The following is an 18,407-nucleotide window of genomic DNA, read 5'->3' as shown; positions in this document are numbered from 1 at the left end:
CTGGGACTTTGGTCTTGCTGTCAAGTACAATTCTTCTTTTTTTAAACTAAATCGGCATGACAGCTGCCAATTGTAGATTACAATTTACAAACTACAGATATGAGGTGATTACAGAAAAATGGGTGCTTCATCTTCGATCTGTTACACAAGATTAACCATACTGAGTTCGTTGTGATACCGAGTTCGTTGTGATGGCACGTGATTTGCTCCCAAGAAGCGTTCATTACCACGATAAAATGATCAATAACATGACAGCAAGAGCCGAACTTAGCTTTCTATTAACCACAATATTCATCCTCTTCTTGTACATTATTTTCACCACATCCGGAATGACAGTATACAATCTTTTCACCTATTGTGTCCCGAGGCTTCACTAGAATGAAACTGGAATTCTTGAAAATGAGTGTTGAATGCAAATGGGAATGATCGTCACGGCTGAGGGATCTTGCTGTGACGCTCCTTCGCATATGCCGCAAAGCGTTCTAAACCTTTAAGAAGTAAGCCTTCCATAAATGGTTTCAGTGCCTGGTGCATGAATGTTAGATTGATCAATTCAGAGATTCGCAACAGTTGTAGAATGCATCAATATTTCAAGCATATGATGTGTGCATATGTTGCTTACCGATGCAACCGGGGCCAAAATTTCAGGAATTTCATACGCCACAGTCAGCTGCAATCAATAATAAAAGGAATATCATGTATTTTTTTATCTTTAGTTAAAGATGGGTGTTACAAATTCACGAGGCTGAATGTTCACTTGTACTCTACAAGAGGATGAGCTTTTAGGAAAGAATCGGACAGCGCCCCTGCAACAAGCGAAATTGGTTATGTTGGCTTTCAAGGCTTTGTAAAACAAAAATAGTTGAAACCATGGATGGCTCAAAAAAATATTGTATGCAACAACTGTAATTTTTTTGAGAGGTTTACCTATTAGGAAGGCCTTCAAGAGATCGCCAATGTATCTTTTGGTTTTTAGTAGGCTGAGACGCAGAAGTGATGTCACTGATACTGAATATTGACAGCTAAACTTAGAGCAGCCTTATCATAGCAGATACTTACCGTCATGTTTCGAGCAAGCCAAGAAAATTCTACATTCCGACCAAGTACCTCATACTTCAAACTCCAGCGTGAAAGTTCTGGTTTATCTTCAAGGATCTGTAAATTATCATTTGCATAACCAGGTGTGTTGAAACTGAAAGAAAGTAAAGCAGCACAATCTATGCAAAGCCAAGCTAATGAAAAGGAAAGAGTGCACAAGACAATATTAAAATATAATGGCTTTAAATATAGTGAATGTTAGTAGATGCTGTTTGACAGCAGCAGGGCCAAGAGCAGAAACTAAGGACGTCTAAGGATCTGTTTGGTAAAGCTCTTCTTAATTCAAATTTTTTGCGAAGAGTGATTCTCTAGGAGAAGTGATTCTGTGGCTGAAAGTGATTCTCTAGAATAAACTATATGGAGGAAATGATTCTATGCGGAAAGTGAATCAGGGGAAGCTGCTTTTTTCAGCTCCCCAGCTTCTAGTTCATTTTAGAGAATCACTCTCACGAATTCTACTCAGGGAGCTAAAAGCTGAAAGCTGCTATTTAGCAGAGCTCTACCTCATTACAGCCGGAAAGCTGCTCTGAAAACTCTACCAAACAGGTCCTAATAATACAGCCAAGAGAAAGTTCTGCACATCATACAATCCATCTAGATTTTCTAGTCTTAAAATAGTATGTACATAAGAAAAATCTTATTTGCATGTGTAAGCTTATAGCAAGGTAAACAGGACATGCTTCTGCAGTGGAAGAATGATTTTTTAAAAAAATAATTAATTTCAAAGAAAATTGCAAAAAAATATTGGTTTCAGAAAAATTGTGGAAATAGCATATTGTCACCAGGCTAGTCGGCGACTAGCGACATGTCGCCATACTGCCTGGCGACATGACCAAGTCGCCAAATTGTAAGGCCTGTCGCCATGTGTGTGTGACGAGACGACCTGTCGCCAATCCATATGGCGACATGACCGTAACCTTTGGCGACAGGAAGACCTGTCGCCATATGGATTGGCGACAGGACCTTTACCATTTTTATTTGGGGTTGAATGATTTTGTTTTGAAATTTTTGACAATTAAAAAAGAAGATGTAATTGTACTTAATTTTTCAAACTGTTAACCAAAATATTATTAAGTCAGCACTAAGAAAAAAAGAAAATGTACATGGTAAAATTTTCAGAAACGTGAGCGTTTTGAAACATACACTTTTTAGGCTTAGCCTTTTCAGACATCTTTTGGTATTTTCAAAGTATTTAAAAGTCTATCGCCATTCATTATATATGTGTATGTGTGTGTATGCAAAATTACACGGCCGTTTAAAAATATTGCAAAAATAGGCTTAAATCCCGAATTATTCAGAGTAACAGTCAAACCCCAAAAATTGCTTAAATCTACCCCACTATCGCATTGTTGAACATACCTTTCACCATAATACACACTAAAAACCACTCCTGACATCCTTGATCCAAAATCATATTATTATCCATTAAATTGTTGACATTAATGAAATTATCCCTATTTTTTGGTAAACTTATTCACAAATGACGTTTAAATTCCAAGATTTATTGCTACTAATATTGTTAATATTATTCCTAAATCAAGCTATAATTATTCCTACATCACGCTTACATCCCAAGAATTATTGCTAATATTTTTTTTAAAAATTATTCCTAAATTATGCTACACTTGTACCTACACCACACTTCAATTCAAACATTTATTGGTACTATAATTGCTAAAATTAATCATGCACATTAGTAAATAACACACAACTCAATCATAATCACGCTAATATGTTAGTAAAAATATTACTACCGTTTCAAAAAAACATTACTAAAATGTCTAAATTATTTCATAAATCATGCTATATATTACAACTATACTAATTTCTAAACTACTCTAAATCTAGACTATTCTAAAATAATTTCTAAAATTTCTAATCTACTCTAAATTCCCTAGACTATTCTAAAATAATTTCTAAATTTCCTAAACTATTCTAAAATAGTTTCTAAAATTTCAATCTACTCTAAATTTCCAAGACTATTCTAAAATAATTTCTAAAATTTCTAAACTATTCTAAAATTTCTACAAACAAAAATAACAAAAAAAAACCTATCATTTCTTCTTCTTCCTACCTCCTTCATTCCTCCTTCTCTCCTCCTCCTCCTACTCTACTGTTGTCGGCCCAGCTCGGCATCGAGTGGTGGCACAGCGTCGGCGCGAGGCTGCGGAGGGCGACGGTATAATGTGCATGGGCGGTGCGGTGCGAGAGGAACGGCCGGCTCGTGCGGTTCGATGCCTTAAAAGCATCATGTCACCACATGGTTTGGCAAGAGGAATCCTATCGCATTGGGTTTGACGACAGGAGACCTATCGCACCTGCCAACAAATTTATTGTCGTGACCCACATCATGCCGCTAGGCGATTTAGCAGCTTGGTCATGTCGCCAGACGGTATGGCGACATGTCACTAGTCGCCGACTAGCCTAACTACAGTATGCTATTTCCATAATTTTCCTAAAACCAATATTATTTTTGCAATTTTCTTTGAAATGAATATTATTTAAAAAATCATGGAAGAATCATATTTTGGACAAAAAATTAGGACACTTTATTTTGGTTCTCAAAGTTATATTTCTTGTATTATGAAAACTTAGCTTCTACATACAAATATGGTTGCTTGGATTTTTTGAAAAGGTAATTCAGGTATAAAGTAAACTTTTAGTAATTATATATTTAATTAAAAAGAAAGGAAAAGGATCTCCCCACATCAATAATATTTTCGGTAAACATATGTTTCAGAAAATAGCATTCTGCTCTTAGATTCATGCTATTTTCAGTTGTCAAATTGTTCTGGCGTGTCTAATATGACTAGTTGGTTATGTGACTTAGATATGTCACACAGTGATTCTTTCTTGTAATTTCATACAAAAGCTTTTTTTTCGATACGAAAGGTATGTTGCTTATATCACCATTGAGCACAACTAATGAGACACTGTCAATAAGGACAATCCAAGCATTATGTCCACTACAATTGATGGAAAGTCCAAGATCTAGATATTACTGAGAGAACCTTTCATTCGAAAGGAAAATTGGACTGTAATACCCATAAGTAGGTTCAGTTATTGAAAGTTAGGTGTGAAGTACTCCTTGATTTATGATTACTGTCATTGTGCGGTCCTATTTATTTTGGTTTTGTAAGAAAATACATCATTGTCCATCCCTAGCAACGCAGTGGTAAAAAATTGGTCACCAAGCAAGGTATGCTGACTAAAGCACAACAATCACCTTGACGGATGAGATGAATGGCATCCACTGAGGGATGGTCTCACGTTCTGAGTAACACTGATAGGCCACTGAACATGGAACATCAACTTCAAGCTCAGTGCTGTTGTCAAGACAGTATTCAGTCATAAAATTCATAATGTAGGAAAAGTTGATGAACAAATTTCTGTAAAAACTATTGCAGCTAAGCAGGTTATTGTATATTGCAGAACAAAGTTAATGAGCAAGCTGGTTATTGTACAGCAATTTCCTATTTGACATTTATCCCACTTTTCAAGTGCATACAAAATTATAGAGTGATTCTACTATTCTGAAGGAACAATAATGTCTATACAGAAGAAAACTTTATGAAGTCATGCATATATGGGACAAGTTAGAATGACCATCTTGGTGTAATCTAGGATTCTGTATGTTTAAATGGTGTTTAGACTTAACATGATCATATCTAGAAGCCTTGTCTATTGCAAGTACATGTCAACATTTATTGCATCCAGCCATAGAAAAATTGTAAAACTTTGCCCCACAACAAAAGAGCTTCTGCCTCATGATGGGAAAAAGCTTTCTCAGTCAAACATATACAGATTGGATAAATAGCATCCACAACCTGGGGCCAACAAAATCTAGCCCTATCCAATGCAAGCCAGCATCTACTGAGCCTTATCCATCTCAAGATTACAGAAGCTATTCGTTGTTGTTTCCATGGACCACCGTTTTATGGCTGTTAACTCTGCATTTCACCCTAATTAGATCTACGCACAGCATAAGATTCATTTAACATCAGAAAGTCCTACTCCTTTTCAAGTAAACATTGGCTTCTGGCTACCAATCAGCAAGCAAAGCAAGCTCAAACAGCTAAGGAAAGGGGGAAATTTTCTCCAAGCCTACCAGAAGAAAGAAAGAAAAAAAAATGCTAATTTCCATTGGAACCAGAAAGTCACAGCAATTCTAACCAAAAACTCATGGCACTTCACATGGCATGGATTGGATTCCTAGCACGGACATTGCATTGCAAGGAATCAAAGAAAATCAGGAGGAAAGAAGCGTACGTGCACTCCTGCCACTCCATGGCCACAGGAGAGAACAAGCCGGGCCTCACCACAGGCCTTGCTGTTGCCCTGCTGCTGATGCTGATGCTGCCCGCCTTTCCCTCCCGTCTCCTCCTCATCCACCACCTGCTGCTGCTGATAAACAACACCTTTTTCTGCGATGGCCTCAGGCCCAGAGACGGCGATAATGCGGCGACGGCCTCGAGCCTTGCCTTTCCTGCGGCCGAGTGGTAGTACAAGGCGGTTCCTGCGGCCATGACGGCGGCGGCTGCTGCTGCTGCTGCTGCTGCTCTCTCTCTCTCTCTCTCTCACTTGTGTCCCCAGTTGTATGGTTGAGCAGCTACTGCATCTTGGCGAGTGGTGGCCACAAGAAAATGCAACGCAACTGGCGTACAGGTGTGAGGGTGGCTCAGTCTGAGCTTTCAGGTCTCAGTAGTACGCTGTGGCGCGAGCAATTTTGAGTGGAAGCACGACATGTTTTTCTACCTATATATTCTATTCAATCAGTACATTTTTTTTAGATGCAATCAGTACATTTTCTAATGATCCGTGGTGGCGAAACCATCGCATTCTCATGTATTATGTTAATTTCCTTCCTTACACGCAGAAATAACCTTTTTACATGGTACTTCCGAACTTCCTCCTGCAGTTTCTGCGAAAGTACACTAATCCTCTAAAACTTCTAATAATGTCACAGTTTCCCAATTTCAGAAACGTTGGAAAACCCAGCCTCGCCAATGGCAAATGGACAGATTGGCATATGCGCATGCATTAGAGCAGTATCAACAGGTACTGCATCTTCTTCAGTCACATTAATCAACAGACTGAATGAGACGAGAACGCATTGACAAATTGGGGTCTATCATTATCTCAAAAAGAATGTCTACAACAAAGGGGTGGAGAACGATCTCCAAAGACGATACATTTCAAGCCTACACATCATCCTCCTGCATATTGCTCTTCCGTTTAGCCATCATCGACAGCCGGGCATCCCTCTCGCGCTCAAACTCTCTGTAATCGGCTCTCTGCAAGAACGATACCTTGTCGAGATACTGGTTCGAGCTCTTCTTGTACGCATCCAGCTCTTCCTCCACGCCTCTATTATCTCCTTTGTACTCTCCCCAGTCTTTCTTCGTCTTGTCCAGTACACTCAGCTTCTGCTTCTTCTTTATCTGCTCAAGAATGTTGTCCAGAGCCGATGGGGAAGCACCAGCTGCCTTGGCCTTCTCGATTGCTTCCTTTGAATCAGCATCCACCAACTTCTTGATTTCAATGTCCTTGCCAGCAAAGTCCCTTACCTCAGTTATCTGTTGGATCATACGAAAGTAAAAGTTTAGCATTGTCACAACAAATTGTGCAAACTGTCAGAAGTTTGCCATCTATATCCCAATTATGATGCTATAGGGGAGTGGCCACACTTCTATGCTACTCCAAGTTTTGAGCCAGTTGGATTCAAAACGATTCAAATAAAATGGACATGAAATAGCACAAGATATGTGAAAAGACACTTAGCTACAGATATGCCATAATCCATTACATTTTTCTCGAGATATTTTATGTTACATTATCCAATAATAAAAATAAAGGATGTGTGACGTTGACAGTTCAGAATTACCTCTACTTTTCCTCTTCCAGAAGCTGCAGCGGTGGCATCTTTGACAGCTGCAAGAGCATTTGCTGCAAGTTTTTTGGCATCCTCACTCATTTCATGTTGTGTCTGTTGTTTCCCATTTTGGGGGCCTTGATCAATTGTAGAAGCCTTACTTGGTGCAAGACCTAGAATGGTCATCCAATTCTATGGAAAAAATATCCCAGAAAACAAAGAATTGTCAAAATTCCAACCATCAGATAAGTCATAAAGCCTTGAATAGAAGTACAACACATCATATGACAACAACAATTTGCTACTGTGGTTAATAGTGCAAAGATTACTCACATTTCTTGGCTTACTTTTCCCTTCTTTTGCTGCTGTACTGAGTTTGGTCATTGCAGGTTTGGGCATCTTATTAGGCAACCCACTGTTCATTTTCTTCCAAACATCCTCCACACGTGATTTTGTGTCTATCAGAGAAAAAGGTTCAGGCTATGTGTTTAATTCCAAAGAAGCATTACTTGAAATAATAATAACAGAATGTGCATAAGGGCCAAACATGCATAGTGCGGTTCAGAAAACTAAAATACAGAGCATGTATACCACAAGTTCATTGACATATATCAGAAAATGCCAACTTCTGAGTTACTCCTATACTAGCTCATGTAGGTTAACACAGAAATAATTTAGTGTTTACTTTTTGCACAGTTATCCTTAAAATATGTTTTATATACCCATGGCAGCTTGTCAGTAACAAAACAAACATCTAGCCGTAACCGCTTCAAGCATTACTCCAAAAAAAGATAACTAAGATATCATAATAAACCAGTTTGTCAGGTGGTTGGTTACTAGTTACTACATAATATCTAGTAAAAAGAGCCAAAATCGCCAAGAGGCCACAGCCTGTTGAATTTTGCAAAAAAACATCAATCATGCATGACAACTACAATGTGCTGGACGAAATAATAGTATACACACCAGCATCATGGGACTCTTGATGTGAGCTAGAAGCTGGCAGCATTTCATCTGCAGCGACACCTTTTGCCCCTGGTAGTGAAACATAAAAGATGACTTACCTTTGCAGAACCTCTAATAGGAAAAAAAATATGATAGATAAACTACCCGTACGAAAAATGACTGGGGGTCTGATAGGCCTTAGTTGCACTTTTAACAAGAAATCATTGTACATTCTAATGATTTTTTAATCTTTTCAGCATGCTTTCAATTCAAATACCATGCATAAACAAACAGCTGCTTCTCTCTAATGCAGGCTTAGTGAAAAAGGTATGAAGGACATAATAGGATTAGTGCCGAGTACTGGGCCATATATTACAATTTGCAGCAGAGAACGTGGAAACTGTCTCCTTTTCTGCATAAAAAAGATCAACCGTGGAGGAAGCCTTCTGTGATGGAGCAAACAGTTCTCACGGGGCAGAATTATAATGAACTGCATCTCCCAACAGAACCCAATTGCAAGATCCCTCAAAGAGGGAATTTGATATGTTGCACGTTCATAATATTCAGGAACACTGCTACTTCCTCACTCATGAGCCACGAACCGAATCAGTTCCCATATACTACGCAGTACGCAAGTCGAACTGCAAACATATCCTATGAATAAAACTCTGTCTGCATGACTGCATGAGCTCAAGTATCAAAAGCAGGATTACTACCAGGAAAATAGCAGTGGAACGTATTACTTCAGATTTCCCACATGCATGCGCAAACAAAGGGCTTCTTCTCAACCTTTAAGCCTCTAATGCTAGGGCTTGCGCATAGATTATCCAAAGGCCCATCAAACCAGGAAAACAAACCATGAACAGTAGGCTTCTCAAGAACCGCTGCAACACACAGCGGACAGATACATCTTACGAACTACGCACAAGAGGATCCCTAAACTAACGGTGGAATTGGACGCGCCAATCTCACAAAGATCCTTGTTCAACTATAATCCCCCTTTTTTTTTCGCGGGGAACTCGAATCCCATCTTGTAACAAGAAAAGCACCGAGATTTTGGGGGCTTAGTACCTGAGCCGCCCACGCCTCCGGCGGAGCTGCTCGACGCCATCACCGAAGTAATCACTCGCCTCCTTTGCGGCCCTGCAGCGTGGCTCGGTCAGTGGTTGTTGGCTTCGGCTCGGGCGGCGGAAGCGGAGCTGTCGGCGAGGGAGAGGGAGAGGGAGAGGAGAGAGAGAACACGAGAGCGCGAGGCCCAGGCCCAAAAGGCCCAACACCTACTCTTTACCGGCCCATGTACACCGTCCGATCCAAACCCTCCCGAATCCAACGCCTGACACCGCCTCACCCCAGCTATAAAAACGTCACCATTCTCTCTCTCCACCAAAACCCTAGGCGACCACACCGCACCATACCGCCGCCGCCGGCGAGAACCACCGCCTCCCTACGCCTCAGGTAAGGTAGGTCGGCCGCGGCGCCGCCGGAGGAAGCGCCTGCCAAGATGCAGATCTTTGTGAAGACCCTGACGGGGAAGACCATCACGCTGGAGGTGGAGTCCTCGGACACCATCGATAACGTGAAGGCCAAGATCCAGGACAAGGAGGGCATCCCCCCGGACCAGCAGCGCCTCATCTTCGCCGGCAAGCAGCTCGAGGATGGCCGCACCCTTGCCGACTATAACATCCAGAAGGAGTCCACGCTGCACCTGGTGCTCCGCCTCAGGGGCGGCGCCAAGAAGCGTAAGAAGAAGACCTACACCAAGCCGAAGAAGCTCAAGCACAAGCATAAGAAGGTGAAGCTTGCCGTGCTCCAGTTCTACAAGGTAGATGACGCCACCGGCAAGGTCACCCGCCTCCGAAAGGAGTGCCCCAACGCCGAGTGCGGCGCGGGGACGTTCATGGCCAACCACTTCGACCGCCATTACTGCGGTAAGTGCGGCCTCACCTACGTTTACAACCAGCAGGCGTAGGATGCTACGCTATTCCGTTGGGAGGAATGGAATGACAAGTCTTGTTAGATGATACTCCCTTTTTGCCGTATGGACACCTGCATCTGTCATGGCGATTTTTACTTTTTACTTTTTTGTTTTCATGATATCATGTTGTCGATCCTAAAGCAAGCACTGTTGAATTCGAATCATGTTTGAGTTAATCTTTCCGTTCTGTTGTTATGATCTCGGTCCTCGAGTTACTGTGCTTATTTCAGGGAATTATCGTTTGATATCATGTCATTATGATAAGCGACATGTAAGATACTTGCCTAGCTTATTTATGTTAGCATACGTTTTTTTAGTTCTGTGCCGCTTCAGTTGAGGATTTTGGATGGATTTTAAATCCTATGGAAAGGCTATCATACCAATTGTTCTATCAATGTGTCAATCTTTATAACATGTGAGAATTATTGGATGTGTCAATTTGTTAAACATTTGAGAACTATTGTGATGTGAATCGATGAGGCCTTTCGTTTTTCTGTTTTGTGCGTTCTCCTTGCCCCTGACTGAATGAAGGTTATATAACTCAGTAAAACTGTTACTTTCTCGTGTCGTCTCACCTTGAAGTGAATAAATTAAGTCAGATCAGCTTACTTGAATTTAGGGCCTGCTATGCTCATTGATATAATCCGTGTATGCTGCTGCTCTACAGTCTACTGATATCAATGCTCCCAAATGAATTGTCAGTAAACTTTCTCTAGGAAAGGAAATCGCGGAGGATGCATCATTTTCTGCATATGCTTGCACTTTTGGAGCAGTGTTTGCTGCACAGCCATACGAGCGATCCTAATTTTAGTTATGTAACCCTGGGTCAAGCTACCAGCATTTACTGATGTTTTGCACTGGTCCTATGCTCATGGTTTTCATGACGGTAAGCCGAGGTCCGGCGACCCACGCCTTTCAACCGCCGGCGATTATGAGCGTCATATCCAACCTAGAAACAGAGAAACTACATCCACAGGAGGATAAAAAGGGTGAATGGAGGGTCTAGCCCAACCCAGTCCACACCTTTTTCCTACAGTAATGTCTTGTACTAGCCCAGTCCAGTGCTGCCGATTGCTATCCTTTTCTCGTTCACTACCCTTCTATCTCTGTTAGCTAGGGAACGGGCTCTTAAGACCATCTTAAACAGAAATTTTAAAAATTTATCTTTTATAACACTATTACAGTATTCTCTAATACTATTACTGTATTTTTTATTTTTTTCATCTCTAACAGCTACGTTATTTCTTACATTTCATTACTCTCCTCTTTCTCTCGGGCGCACATGCATACTCTAGCTACAGTATTGCAAGATCCTGTTCTTGTCACAAATTTGCCGATCCTCATTTTCATCCCGTTTTACTGTAGCAGTGAAAATGCAGGTTTGGAGTAGCTATTGGAGAGGAATACGGGAACTATAATCGACAAAAGTACTGAGTATAGTTTTTTTGTCCCGTATTACTGTAGTAGTGAAAATGCAGGCTTGAAGTAGCTATTGGAAACAAATACGGGAACCATAATCGACAAAAGTACCAAGCACAGTGTTTTGCGGATGGTTTGTCGACTCTGTTGGAGTTGGCCGTCAGCACATTATTTCAGACAGTGCATGTTCATTGCAAACTGCTGTCCATTGTCTCACAAATTACTGTTCACTATCTCACATAGGCCGTCGGTCAATCGCTGCTGCTGGCCCCTTCTTAGATTGACCGTCGTCGTCGATACAAGTAATGGTAGAGATGAAGTAGAGAATAGAGTCATTATTGTATTTATTAAGAATATTTATATATTTATATATGTTGAATGGATATGATGATATGACATATTTATTAGGGAGACTCCTTTTCAATAGACATAATTTTTTAAATTAACATCTAATTAATCACATAATATTTATTCTTAACACTCTCTCTTGATTAATTATTTTAGTTGTAAACTTTTGGTTTAAACTCTTCTAAAAACTGTAGAGAAAAATATGAGAAGAAAATAATATATTGATATGTCATTAAAACTCTTTTAAAATTCAATAAAAATGTAAGGAGAAAATAATATGATATATATATTGATTATTATCTTATCGTAATCTCATATGAGAAATAGTTAAGAAAACTCATTGATAGTTTAATAATTATGATCAATTGATCATATTAAAACCTATGAAAAACTATTGGGAAAATAGAAGTAATAATGTAAATATTGCATCATAAAAAACCTTATATGGAAAACTATATAGAAAAATATATGAGATTATCATATGATTTAGTTTGCAAGATTTATATCTCCCTATTATTTTGTAATTTATGAGGATAAAATAATTTAGAGGTAATATATTTGGTTATATTTTTATAGATAATAGTTGGTGATTCAATAGAACCAATACAATATGATTGTTGTATATAGTTTATCATTCTGTAAAGTCATACATATACATGATGTTTTAGAATAATAGATAGAAGTAGTAACTGGAATTTATTTTGATAGCTCATATGAGAGGCTATGTCACTATAAAATCAGTATGTGATTTGACATTATGGGAATCTGTTATATAGGTAGTATTTAAATACCTCACTATATTGATATCGTGATTTTCTGATATAAAAATCAAGATCTTTAGTTCCACAAAGATATCTTTGGATATTTTTTTTAATTTTCGTCTACTAGCGTTGTTAGAGTTGTGCTATTTAAACTAGCAAATTATTTTCGTCTAATCAGGCTTATTACGGTTTACAAGATATATGAGCATTTTAATGGTACTAAGATATAGAATTTTATCTTTTCATCGACAACCTAATATATGAATTGATCTTGATTCATAGTTAGGGATTGAATGATCGTAAGTGTTTCGATGGATATGATTGTTCAATATTATTTGAATATTGGTGAACTGATGGATAAATAATTTTAAAGAAATATGCTCAAGTTGTAGACTTAGCAAAATTTGGTTTTAACCAAATCATTCATCTCAAATTCTGTCATAAGATGATTACATATTTTGTCGTGTGTAGTTTGAAGATGATATAAAATCCAAATGAAATTTCATTATGAACACATATACGATCGTTGGAGTAATCCTTTTATGAAAGATACTCCTTTAGTTAGTTGTATCATAATCAAATTAACTGTTTGAAGTTATATAGTGTCTTTAAGCTATACATAATATATATTACGATTTATATTTAGATTCAGAATACGTAGTCTATTAGGGACTTATATGTCCAAATCTATCAAAGTTATTTGATATGCTAATGGTATTGAATGTGGGAACATAATTTTTATATATACCATAGGGTATGTAGTATCGTAAGTAATGTTGGATTTTTGTGTGAACTCTTATGCTACACGTCTCACTATTTCTTCATCTTATGAAATAAAAATTTATTGTTTCTGTAGGGAAGACATTGTGTTGTCGAGCGAAAGAATTTTCTTCTTAATTACCACATTTGGTTTGACCAAGTTGAGTGTTGAAGCACTCTGTCTAGGACTTTTGGTTTGAATCCAATTGAAGGTGTATGGCTATTTTGAGGAAAAATATATATATCCATAATTTGTAGTCTTTGGTGTTAATTGATTATATGAAATAAATAGTTTGTGAAAATATTATCATATTTAACTTCGTGTATTTTCTAAGATAATGTAGTTATGGTGTTCTCATCATCCAATACCTGAATTTGAGTAATTTGAGTACATATTTGTGTTGGATATTTGGATGTTAAACATCCATAGGCGTTTGGATGGTGAATATCCATAAGACGTCTATCAACTTAATGTTGATTTGTATTTACTGTTATGGTGAATTTCTCCTCCTATTTCTGAGAATACTTACAAAAAGTTATATTCTTTATGATCATATTTCTCCCCCTCTTATTTTGGTTTGGAAGTTGAGGGATTTTGTTAGTTACCTCCACTCTTTATAGCACATTAATAGCGGTAATCGGATTTGATGACATCTTATATGACGAGTAAACGCTTCTGACAAATTATTTGCAATATGTTACAAATATAAGATATTCTGAATAAGGATTCAGATTTTTAGTACGTGAATATGAGGACCGAAGGTGAATGTGTATGTCATTCTTTTATGATTTCTAACATTCTTTGTGGTATCAATCTCCTCCTAATACTGAAATTGTCCTCAAAATGTAATGAGCATACGGGCCATGAATATGTCCCCTGTGAGGGACTCGATGTATTATATGATTAACGGATAATTATATCTCATATAGATCATCAATGTCCTTTGATGTATGCTGTAGGGTGGTAATATCAGTATGGGCAGAATGTAACCGATTCACAGATGGGAAATACTTGGTTGAGGCTAACTTTGCACGTTTTAATTGCAACGAAGGGAGCCATATGATTACAGTTGGATGAATTTGGTTTAATGAATCGGTGTGTACATCCGCATGTCACAAGCAGCTTAGGGTGCGGACGCGACTTCTAAGACTATTCTTCATCCTTGCTTTCACCTTCAGCGAAGTTAGCATCGGCTTCCTTATTTGAATGACTGCAAAAATGAGTACGGAAGGTACTCAGCAAGCCCTATACTACTTCAAGTTGTTTGATAGATGTATAAATAGGTGATTCAAAGATAAGGCTTTACGGTTTAGTTTTAAGCGTAAAGTAGTTTATGCAGGTATCCAATTATATCATCAATGATTGACTTTAAAACAGTTTAAATAGTTTAAAACCAGGTAACAAGCTATATCTGGGGTTTTCTCGGTCCTGGGAGAGGCTACATCTCACTCTACCTACACGTGATTTCCTAGCCTACGCATGATTTCCTTGCAAGAAAAGGAGCCTAAGGCTCCCTGGACTAGACAGCACGATGGCCAGACCACAAGCAAAGGCACAAGCACACCGACGGTGAGCTAAAACACGGCGGTGGAGCAAAAGCTCGGTGGCACGCAGCTACGCATGAGAAGGAAGCACGGGGGCGATGACATACTAGCTAGGGGGGTTGCGTGGGGGGGGGGAGCTCAATGAGCTCGGAAATGGTGAGAAGCTAGATGCCCACCGGTGATGTGACGGAGAGGTGGCGACAGAGGCAGCTCGGCTACCGGCGCGCGCGGGCTTCCGTCAGGCTTCTGGTGAATGGACGGCGGCACAGGGATGGCGACGTCGTCCTCGAGCTCCTGGGCAGCACGTGGTCGGCTGATCAATGACGGCGAGCTGCAGCGACATGCAATGGCGGTGGCAGCGATGTATGGGAAAAAGGGGAAGGAGAGGGGGCCGGGGCTATGCTATTTATAGAGGGGGAAGGGAGCAGCGAGGCGGTGCGGTTGCTTGCGTCACGCGATCGTCGGTGAGCTGAGAGGAGGTGAGGTGGCGAGGCGGCACCCACCTTATTTTCGCGGCATGGCCGGACTGCGTTGGCCACGCGCGTGCGCGGGCACGGAAGTCACATGACATTGGCGTGCAAACATGGGTGGAGAGAGAGTGAGAGAGAAAGGAGAGAGCTGGAGAAGCGGAGGTCGGTCGGGTGCGCAGGATATTTTTCCCGGAGAGGGGAAAACGGCGGCCGGTGATGGCCGCATCGCGCTGGAGGGACGAGAAAGGGGGGGAGAGGTGCGAGCGTGACGCGTGGACATGCGGACGGCCGAACGGCGCGCGGAGCACGGGCGAGCGAGTAGGCCAGCACGCGAGCGAGTGGGCCGACTGTGCGGGAGGAAAGGGAGAAAGAGAAAGGGAAGGGAGGCCGAGCCGGGTGCCGTGGGTCGCGCAAGGGAGAAGTAAGTGGAGAGTGAGCCCATGAGAGAAAATAGAAAAAGAAAAAGAGAAGGAATTTTTGGAATGAATTCAAATGAGGTATTTGAATTTGGTTTTGACTTTGGGTTAAGATCAACTCAAACGAACATATTCAAACTTTGATTTGGATTTGGATCAAGATCTTCAGAAGAGGATTTGAATTCAAGGGATTTGAATCCAACTTGATTTGAGTTGAGGGAAAACTAAGAGTAGATTTGAAATTGAGAGACATTTAATTTCAATTTTCCACACCAAGAACCATAAAAACCATAAACCAATGCATAAGAAACATTTTAAACAAGGAATATTTTGAAAATAATTCTAGTGCACTTTGGAACACTTATTCAACTAGCACATCTAATATACATGAATGTATATATACTGGTATATATGCATCCACATATCTATTTTCTTAACCTTAGTTAGCTTAATAAATTTATATGCTAAAATTCAGGATGTTACAGACCTACCCCATATAAACAGAATCTTGACCCCGAGATTTGGTAAGTTCGTCGAAGAGATTTGGAAATTCTTTCTTCAGATCCTCTTCGCGTTCCCATGTAGCTTCTGCTTCTGTGTGATTGCTCAACTGTACTCGGTAGAACTTGACTGTTGTTCTTCTGGTCTGACGTGTTGCCACATCTAAGATCCGGATGGGTCTCTCCTGATACTGAAGATCTTGTTGTAGATCCATGATTTCCAGGGGAGCATGTTCCTCTGAAACTCTCAGGTATTTCTTTAATTGTGATACATGGAACATATTGTGCACATCGGATATTTCTGCAAGAAGTGCTAACATATAAGCCACTACTCCGATCTTTTTGAGTATCTCATATGGTCCCACATGTCTAGGTGTCAATTTTCTGTGAACCTGAAATCTCCGGATGCCTCTTATTAGAGATACCTAGAGGTAGACATAGTCCCCAACCACGAAGGTTAAGCTCCTCCTTTGGTTATATGCATAACCTTTCTGTCTACTTTGAGTTGCTCTTAGATTCTCTCTTACCTTGACAACTTGCTCCTTTGCATCTTTTATTATTGCTCTCCTACTTCTGACCATAGCAGAGGTGTTCTACATTTCTGTCCATACAATACCTCAAACGGTGACATCTTCAAGCTAGCCTGGAAACTGTTATTATAAGAGAATTCTACGAACGATAGATTTTTCTCCTAGTCTTTTCCGTAGGTAATCACACAAGTCCTCAAAAGATCCTCCAGGATCTAGTTTACTCTTTCAGTCTGACCATCAGTCTGTGGGTGGTAAGCAGAGCTGAAATCTAATTTAGTTCCCTTAGTGGTATGCAAACTCTTCAAGAATCTAGAGGTGAATTGGGGGCCTCTATCGGAGATGATCCTGCTTGGGATTCCATGCAATCTCAAGAAATTGTCAATATACAAGTCAGCCAACTTGTCTCCACTATAGGTTGGCTTAACAAGTATGAAGTGAGCCACTTTAGTCAGAGGATCCACGATAACCCTTATGGAATTATTACCCTTTTGAGTTCTGGGTAATCCAATTATGAAATCCATACCGATTTCATCCAATGTCCAAGTTGGGATCTGCAATGGTTGCAGCAATCCTGTCGATCTTTGGTGCTCTGCCTTGACCCTTTGGCAGGTGTCACACCGAGCAAAGAACCTTGCTATGTCAACCTTCATTCCTGTCCACAAGTATTTGGTCCTCAGATCCATTAGCATTTTGGTACATCCAGGATGAATAGAATATGGGGAGTTGTGGGCTTCATTCATGATCAACTCCCTTTAGGTTTTCCCGATCTGGTACACATAATCGATCCTTGTACTATGCTATTCCTTGCTAATCCACCCTAAACCCTGGTTCTTTATCTAAACCAATATTCATTTTATTTTTAGAACCTCTTCATCTTCTAACTGGGCTTCACGAATTTTATCTTCCAGTGTTGGATGTAACACTAGGGTGTGAACTTGCCCTTGTGTTATGTGCACATTCAATTGTTGCATTTCTGCGAGAAGTTCTGATCTTAACTCTGGTACTGGAAGACTACTGCAGTAAACTTTTCTACTCAAGACGTCAGCCACAACATTAGTGTTGCCAAGGTAATATTGGATACTTAGATTGTAATCTTTTATCAGCTCTAACCATCTTCTTTGCCTGAGATTTAACTTTGACTGAGTGAAAATATATTTCAGGCTCTTGTGATTTGTATAAATCTCACACTTATTTCCAAGAAGATAGTATCTCCATATTTTAAGTGCATGTACAACTGCTGCCAACTCCAGGTCATGGGTTGGGTAATTTTCTTCATGCGGCTTCAGTTGTCTAGATGCATAAGCTACAACCTTGCCTTCTTGCATCAATACACAACCTTAACCTTGGCGTGAGGCGTCATAATAGACCATGAAGTCCTTTTGGGTATCTAGCAACTTTAACATCGAGGCGGTAGTTAGTCTCTTCTTGTGTTCTTGGAAACTCTTCTCACAGGCTTCATCCCATTCAAACTGGCATCTTTTTAGAGAAGCTTGGTCATTGGCTTAGCCAATTTTAAAAATCCTTTAATAAACTTGTGGTAATAACCTGCTAGTCCAGGGAAGCTTCTGATTTCTAAGATATTGACCGGTTGAATCCATTCAACCACTACTTTAACTTTCGAAGGGTCCACTGATACTCCCTCTATCGTGAGGACATGTCCAAGAAATACCACTTCTTGAAGCCAAAACTCACATTTATTGAATTTGGTGTAGAGTTGGTGTGCTCTTAGCTTTTTCATAACCACCCTTAGATATCGTTCGTACTCTTCG

General features: G+C 39.9%; 3 protein-coding genes across 4 annotated transcripts; 1 reads left to right on the top strand and 2 right to left on the bottom strand.

Annotated features, from left to right (window-relative positions):
- Window positions 1–257: 257 nt before the first annotated feature.
- LOC133911470 (uncharacterized) lies at window positions 258–5,804 on the bottom strand. The gene is made up of 7 exons (XM_062353722.1): window positions 5,368–5,804; window positions 4,325–4,424; window positions 1,060–1,155; window positions 928–980; window positions 758–806; window positions 623–670; window positions 258–525 (listed from the first exon to the last, which is right to left on the bottom strand). The coding sequence occupies exons 1-7, from the start codon at window positions 5,622–5,624 to the stop codon at window positions 430–432; spliced, it is 699 nt and encodes a 232-aa protein (XP_062209706.1). The 5' UTR covers window positions 5,625–5,804; the 3' UTR covers window positions 258–429.
- A 407-nt stretch (window positions 5,805–6,211) lies between these two features.
- LOC133911455 (uncharacterized) lies at window positions 6,212–9,166 on the bottom strand. 2 transcript variants are annotated; one of them, XM_062353702.1, is made up of 5 exons: window positions 8,987–9,165; window positions 7,937–8,005; window positions 7,304–7,428; window positions 6,983–7,162; window positions 6,212–6,674 (listed from the first exon to the last, which is right to left on the bottom strand). In XM_062353702.1, the coding sequence occupies exons 1-5, from the start codon at window positions 9,024–9,026 to the stop codon at window positions 6,300–6,302; spliced, it is 789 nt and encodes a 262-aa protein (XP_062209686.1). In that variant the 5' UTR covers window positions 9,027–9,165; the 3' UTR covers window positions 6,212–6,299. The 2 variants fall into 2 exon arrangements, with proteins under 2 accessions (XP_062209686.1, XP_062209694.1); XM_062353710.1 differs by lacking the exon at window positions 7,937–8,005 and having other exon boundaries at window positions 8,987–9,166.
- Window positions 9,167–9,290: 124 nt separating this feature from the next.
- LOC133911477 (ubiquitin-ribosomal protein eS31z fusion protein) lies at window positions 9,291–10,072 on the top strand. Its single transcript, XM_062353733.1, has one exon. The coding sequence runs from the start codon at window positions 9,417–9,419 to the stop codon at window positions 9,882–9,884; it is 468 nt and encodes a 155-aa protein (XP_062209717.1). The 5' UTR covers window positions 9,291–9,416; the 3' UTR covers window positions 9,885–10,072.
- Window positions 10,073–18,407: the final 8,335 nt, after the last annotated feature.

Source organism: Phragmites australis, chromosome 1 (genome assembly GCF_958298935.1).
Source record: "Phragmites australis chromosome 1, lpPhrAust1.1, whole genome shotgun sequence".
Lineage (NCBI taxonomy): Eukaryota > Viridiplantae > Streptophyta > Magnoliopsida > Poales > Poaceae > Phragmites > Phragmites australis.
Note: the sequence above shows the minus strand (reverse complement) of the source record. Positions and strands in the feature narration are given on the sequence as shown.

Excerpts from the sequence above, each read along its gene's own strand:
- LOC133911470 (XM_062353722.1), bottom strand. The coding sequence starts at position 5,624 with ATGGCCGCAGGAACCGCCTTGTACTACCACTCGGCCGCAGGAAAGGCA. Across the intron at positions 1,156-4,324 it reads CATTCATCTCATCCGTCAAG|ATCCTTGAAGATAAACCAGA; the intron begins GTGATTGTTGTG and ends GATAATTTACAG. Across the intron at positions 807-927 it reads CTTGAAGGCCTTCCTAATAG|GGGCGCTGTCCGATTCTTTC; the intron begins GTAAACCTCTCA and ends CGCTTGTTGCAG.
- LOC133911455 (XM_062353702.1), bottom strand. The coding sequence starts at position 9,026 with ATGGCGTCGAGCAGCTCCGCCGGAGGCGTGGGCGGCTCAG. Across the intron at positions 7,429-7,936 it reads TCAAGAGTCCCATGATGCTG|ACACAAAATCACGTGTGGAG; the intron begins GTGTGTATACTA and ends TTTCTCTGATAG. Across the intron at positions 6,675-6,982 it reads CTGGAAGAGGAAAAGTAGAG|ATAACTGAGGTAAGGGACTT; the intron begins GTAATTCTGAAC and ends ATGATCCAACAG.
- LOC133911477 (XM_062353733.1), top strand. The coding sequence starts at position 9,417 with ATGCAGATCTTTGTGAAGACCCTGACGGGGAAGACCATCACGCTGGAG.